The following is a 6,000-nucleotide window of genomic DNA, read 5'->3' as shown; positions in this document are numbered from 1 at the left end:
ATAGAATTCTAGAATGGTTGGACTGGAAGGCACCTTAAAGACCACCTAGTTCCACCCCTCCACCATGGGCAGGGTCTTCAACTATTCAGGGTGCTCCAAGCCCTGTACAGCTTGGCCTTGGACACTTCCAGGGATCCAGGGGCATCCACAGCTCCTGTGGGCCACCTGTACCAGTGACTCGCCCTCCTCACATGGAAGAAGAGATGTCTCCCTAAAAGAGAGGAGACATCCTCTCAGGCCACCTGCAAGCCACCCCCCTTGCCCTGTCGCTCCATGCCTTTGCCAAAGCCCGTCTTGTGCAGCCCCGCAGCTGTGCAGCTCGGCGGGGATGCGGGAGTGGGGTGGGGATGTGGGAGCGGTGTGGGATGAGGGAGCGCTGTGGATGTGGGAGCAGTGTGGGATGCGGGAGCAGTGTGTGGATGCGGGAGCGCTGTGTGGATGCGGGAGCGCTGTGGATGCGGGAGCGGTGTGTGGATGCGGGAGCAGTGTGTGGATGCGGGAGCGCTGTGTGGATGCGGGAGCGCTGTGGATGCGGGAGCGGTGTGGATGTGCGAGCGCTGTGGATGCGGGATCGCTGTGGATGCGGGATCGCTCTGGATGCGGGACCGGTGTGGGATGCGGGAGCGCTGTGGATGCGGGAGCGGTGTGGGATGAGGGAGCGCTGTGGATGTGGGAGCGGTGTGGGATGCGGGAGCGGTGTGGGGATGCGGGAGCGGTGTGTGGATGCGGGAGCGGTGTGGGGATGCGGGAGCGGTGTGGGATGCGGGAGCGGTGTGGGATGCGGGATCGCTCTGGATGCGGGAGCGGTGTGTGGATGCGGGATCGCTGTGGATGCGGGATCGCTGTGGATGCGGGAGCGCTGTGGATGCGGGAGTGCTGTGGATGCGGGAGCGGTGTGTGGATGCGGGAGCGGTGTGGGGATGGGGAGCGGCGGGGATGCAGGGAGCGGTGTGTGGATGCAGGGAGCGGTGTGTGGATGCGGGAGCGCTGTGGATGCGGGAGCGGTGTGGGGATGGGGAGCGGCGGGGATGCAGGGAGCGGTGTGGGGATGCGGGAGCGGTGTGGGATGAGGGAGCGCTGTGGATGTGGGAGCGGTGTGGGATGCGGGAGCGGTGTGGGGATGCGGGAGCGGTGTGTGGATGCGGGAGCGGTGTGGGGATGCGGGAGCGGTGTGGGATGCGGGATCGCTCTGGATGCGGGAGCGGTGTGTGGATGCGGGATCGCTCTGGATGCGGGAGCGGTGTGGGGATGCAGGAGCGGTGTGTGGATGCGGGAGCGGTGTGTGGATGCGGGAGCGCTGTGGATGCGGGAGCGGTGTGTGGATGCGGGAGCGCTGTGGATGCGGGAGCGGTGGGGATGCGGGAGCGGTGTGGATGCGGGAGCGCTGTGGATGCGGGAGCGGTGTGGATGCGGGAGCGCTGTGGATGCGGGGCCGGGGCCGCTGCCGAGCGCATCTCCCGGCGCGGGGAGCGGCGCTCCGGGCGCGGGGCGGGCGGAGGCTCCGCGGGGAGCGGCGGGGCCGGGGCGGGGCGGGGGGCGGGCCCGGGCGGCGGCGGCGGCGGCGGCGGGGCTGGGGCGGCTCAGAGCGCCCGGCTCCGCTCGCCTCCCCGCTCCTGCGCCTGGCTCCGGCCGGCATGGCCGCTCCGCCGCGCCGCCGGGCCGCCGCTCCACCCCCGGTGCTGCCGCCGGTGCTGCTGCTGCTGCTGCTGCCGCCGCCCGCGGTGCTGCTCGGCGGCGGGCCCGGCGCCGCGGCGTCGCGGGAGCCCCCCGGCCCCTGCCGGGTGAAGACGGTGACGGTGTCCACGCTGCCGGTGCTCCGGGAGAACGACATCAGCTGGAGCGGCGCCCCGCCGCCCGCCGCCGCCTCCGCCGAGTCCCGCCTGCTGCTCTTCGTCCGCAGCGAGCTGCCCGGCCGCGTCGCCGTGCAGGACGATCTGGACAACACCGAGCTGCCCTTCTTCACCCTCGGTAGGCGCCCGCCCCGTCCCGTCCCGTCCCGCATCCCGCCCCGCCATCCCGGAGCATCCCCGAGCATCCGACACCCGCCGTGCCGCCTCTGTGTCCGCCCTCCCCGCTCCGCGGGCAGCTCGATGTGTTTTGGGGCTTTCTAACCCTGCCCCTGCGCTGCATCCTGGCTTTTGGGTTTATATATATTTTTTTTTTTTCGCCTTTCCTGCCGGGGAGGGATTTTTTAGCAGGGCCTGAGGCTGCCGCCGCTGCCGGCCCCGGGAGGAGGAGAGCATTCCCCGGGAGGAGGAGAGCAACCCCGCGCAGGCTGGAAGTGATGGGGGCTGCCTCGTGTGCTCCAAGTTGAGCTCTGAGCCCCGAGGAGGTGCCGCTGAGCCTGGCAGAGCGGGAGGGGCTGGTTTTTTCTAGCCAGAGCCTGGTTTTATTAAATGCTTCGTGTTAATTCTCGAGGCTCGCTCTCGCTTCACGCACAACTACCGCGCCCGGGTCTGTGCGAACGCTGCAGACTTTCCTCCGCTCTCAGCTTTGTGGGGAGGGGGATGGGAATAGAAATCATTCTGTGGTCGTACTTCGGATCCTGTTGTGGCGGATGGGGTGCCCGAGCTGCCTCTCGTCGCTTTTACCCATTTCTGTGCCGTAATCAGCCAGTCCTCCGAGAGAACTGTGCCTAATGTCATCTGGGCAGTGCAGCGTTTACTCTGCCAGGTCACCGGAGGGTTTTTGTTGATCTTTGCTTTATTCAGCAGCTGTCCTGTTTTTTTTTGGCATCTAAACCTAGGATAATTTGGGTACCTGCTTAACTCGGGTCTCGGGTATCTCTTGACACGCTGGATTGTGACTTCCAGCGGATCTCTCTGTGTGTCTCAGGTGTGTTGAGGTGAGCCCGTGTCCAGGCTCACTGGGGACAGCTGACCCCAAGTCCCTGCTTTTCACTGGGTGCGATGAGCAGGGGTAGGGAAATGCCTGTCTGGGTCCCCCAGTCCTGTCATTTTACCTTGTGTGAAGCTTTGCCGTAGCAAACGCCCTAATAAATAAGTTGGTGGTACTTCCTGAGGCTCTCGGGCTCCAGCTTTGCAGTTTCCCTAGACACAGCTGGTCAACTATAAAAATCTGAAACAAACCAGATACTCTGTTTCCACTAACAAAAGTGACAAATGAAAGGTTTGATGCGGTAGGAATGACGTTTACGGTACCCTGGTTAAAAGTAACAAGAAGTTTCGTGGTTCACTGAGTTAATTTTCAGATTAGAGGACAATTTCTTCAGAGACTGGGTGTGAATTGCGCACTGATCTAAATATATCAGATAGCAAAGAAACCCCTCTGTGTGAGCTTAGATAATAGCTCAAGTTGAAGGAGAGAAATTTGTCTTGATAGATCAGAGGCACGATCTTGTGTAGCAAATCCTATTTCTGTGAGTGCCTGCCAGTAAAGAGACCATGTCTTCATCTAAAAATTTCTTTTACTTGCTTGGCATATTGCTTATGTGTGTATTCATAAATATGAAGCATGTCTTGTGCAAATCTCTGGGGGTTTTCCTGCCCCTTCATGAACAGAAGACCCCAAAAGATCCTCTCCCGTTCCCTTGGACTCACAGGAGTGAGGCAGATTGGAAGACAAACGGAGGATGTGCCCATGGTGGGATGGCTTCATCATGGTCCTGGAATTAATCAGTCTGTTGCCTCCAGAGAAGGTAAAACACTTGTCCTTCCCCAAGGTCTAGCTCATGAATTGCTGTGGATGTTCTGATATTTGAAATTTGTTGCATTTCTCCCCATCTCCTGGTGTGGCAACTGTCTCGCTCGCAGTTAACTCTTCTCTGGGTGAGGGCTGTGGAGGATTTCTGCTGGCTGGTTTTCCTAGAGCAGGAATTAAAGCTGTAGTTTTCTTTGGTGGTTTTTTTCCCCCTCTCCATCCTTTTCTAACTTCATTGATGGCTGGGAACCGGAGAGCAGCTGCTGCCTAGTAATGGGCTCGTGGCGGTGAAAATCACGTTACATGCAGGAGGGCTTGGGAGTGAGGTGGAGACAGAGATTCTCTTTGGCAGAATCTTTGCAGGTCCTTATCTTTAGCTGATTTCTGATGATTGGATCCCTTTATGCGTGTTGCTGGACATGTTTAGTGGCTGTCTGGGCATGAGCTCAGGAGGACACGTAAGAGCTGACGTCCTGCCGGCTGCAAATGTGTTGAGGACTCCTGAATGTCTTGGAGTGCAGGATCTTGCTGTGAGCAGAGATCACTTTCTGGCCTCAGCGGGGTAAGGATGGGGCAGGATGGCTCCTAAAGCACACAGCTCAGGACAGCCACCCTGACTGCCATCCTGGTGGGGTTTTCGAAATGAAAAAAAAAGATTTAAAAAAAAGAAAAGGAAGCATAAAACTGGCAGAGCTGAGACATGGTGCTGATGCTACTGAGTCTGAAGTGAGTCTGAGTTGAGAAAAAATTGAGGCCACTCTGTCCTGCAGGGCTCAAAAGTCTCTCCAGGCCAGGAGGCAGGAAAGAAAATGTTGCTTTTCTTAGTGGCAATGAGTTTAAGCAGCTAGGGCTGTACTCCTGGGTCTGCTCAGCAAGTCCCAGCTCACTAAATGTCCCAGGGCTGCAGTGGTTCCTGTGCTGCTCCTCACTCCTTGCCATTTAAAGGAGGGTGGGTGAGCTCCAGCTAAAGGCTGGTAGTGCCAGAGCCTTGTCTGCAGTGGTGTGAAACTTAAAGTCATGGAATCATGTAAGTTGGGAAAGATCTTTAAAATCAGCAAGTCTAACTGTAAACCTAACACTGCCAAGGCCACACCAAACCGTGTCCTGAAGTGCCACATCCTCCAGGTAGATGCCCTGAATTGGTAGCTGCTACATGGAGTGCTGTGTGTCCCTTTTCTTTAAAGGATTCCTCCTTCTAGGGAGAAAACAACTTTCCCTGTTCCCTGACTATATGAGATTTTATTCTCTGAAGTGCATAAAGCGAGAGCTTCCAGTGTAGCACCCCTGCCTGTGGGGCTGCCTGGTCTGCAGGAGCCACTGCAGGGCTGAGATAGAGGAGAAATCAGCACTAGGAAACATCCACAGAGCTGAGCCTGGGCCCGTGGCACGCTGGCAACAGCAGCAGCAGCAGCAGCAGCTCGTGGAAGGCAGGAGCCCACTAGGGGGTGGTGGGTACCCGGGGATGCTCCACAGCAGCTCCTCTCCCTGTGCCTGGGAGGGTACCCGGGATGCTCCACAGGAGGGTACCAGGGATGCTCCACAGGAGGGTACCCGGGATGCTCCACAGGAGGGTACCAGGGATGCTCCACAGGAGGGCACCCAGGATGCTCCACAGGAGGGTACCTGGGATGCTCCACAGGAGGGTACCTGGGATGCTCCACACTCTCCCTGTGCACCCGAGTAGGCACTTCAGGGTGCTGGACAGCAGCTGCAGCTCTTTGTGCCTCAGTGGGCACCCGGCACCTGCAGGAAGGTGGGGAGCCCAGGCTGGGCATGGCTTCATCCTCTACCAACAAGGGTAGAAAACTTTGATTCTTTGTGCATCCCTCCTGGGCTGCAGTGGGGACCTGCTGCTGAAACACCCACTGGCAGCTCCCTGTGCTCGGTGTCCCTCCTCCAGTGGGACAGCTTCTGTGTTTCCTACGCCTCGGTTTATTTTTTCCCTCTTGCGTTGGAGACAAGAAGGATGCTTCTCCCACTACCCCCCAGTTACATTACTATAAAATTACTCAGCAAAGCCCAGTGGTGGCAGGAAATGACAAACGTAGGTGCCACCAGTGCATTATGAATTGCTGTGCCTCCCCTTTCCTGAAAAAGCATCCTGCCCTTTCCTTAACCTTGGATACTCCTGGTGCTTTGTGGCTTTTTACCCCTCCCTCTCTAATTCTTCTAGAGTTACTCTGCTGCAAACGGTGCAGCCTGGCACTGGCTTTATCCCTGCCCAGTGAGGTCTCTCTGAGGCATGGATCTTGGTGCAGGCAGCAGCCGTGTGTTCCCTACAGAAGCTGCTCCACCACGGCGTAGCCTGCTCCGAGTGCAATTCAGGGAATGAGGCAGTTT

The 6,000-nt window shown here is 58.5% G+C and overlaps 1 protein-coding gene across 2 annotated transcripts in view; it reads left to right on the top strand.

Annotated features, from left to right (window-relative positions):
• The first annotated feature begins 1,619 nt into the window (after positions 1 to 1,619).
• Positions 1,620 to 6,000, top strand: part of ASTN2 (astrotactin 2) — a 335,047-nt gene continuing 330,666 nt past the window's right edge. For both annotated transcript variants that reach the window (XR_014958795.1, XM_021551387.3), the window contains exon 1: positions 1,620 to 1,968. Coding sequence is in view for 1 of the 2 variants with exons in the window: in XM_021551387.3 (XP_021407062.2) it covers positions 1,635 to 1,968 (334 nt within the window). In the remaining variant the exon portion in view is untranslated. The remainder of the gene's footprint in view (positions 1,969 to 6,000) is intronic.

The sequence above is a fragment of the Lonchura striata genome, chromosome 17 (assembly GCF_050655825.1).
Source record: "Lonchura striata isolate lonStrDom1 chromosome 17, ASM5065582v1, whole genome shotgun sequence".
Taxonomy (NCBI): domain Eukaryota; kingdom Metazoa; phylum Chordata; class Aves; order Passeriformes; family Estrildidae; genus Lonchura; species Lonchura striata.
This window is presented reverse-complemented; position numbering and strand designations above follow the sequence as displayed.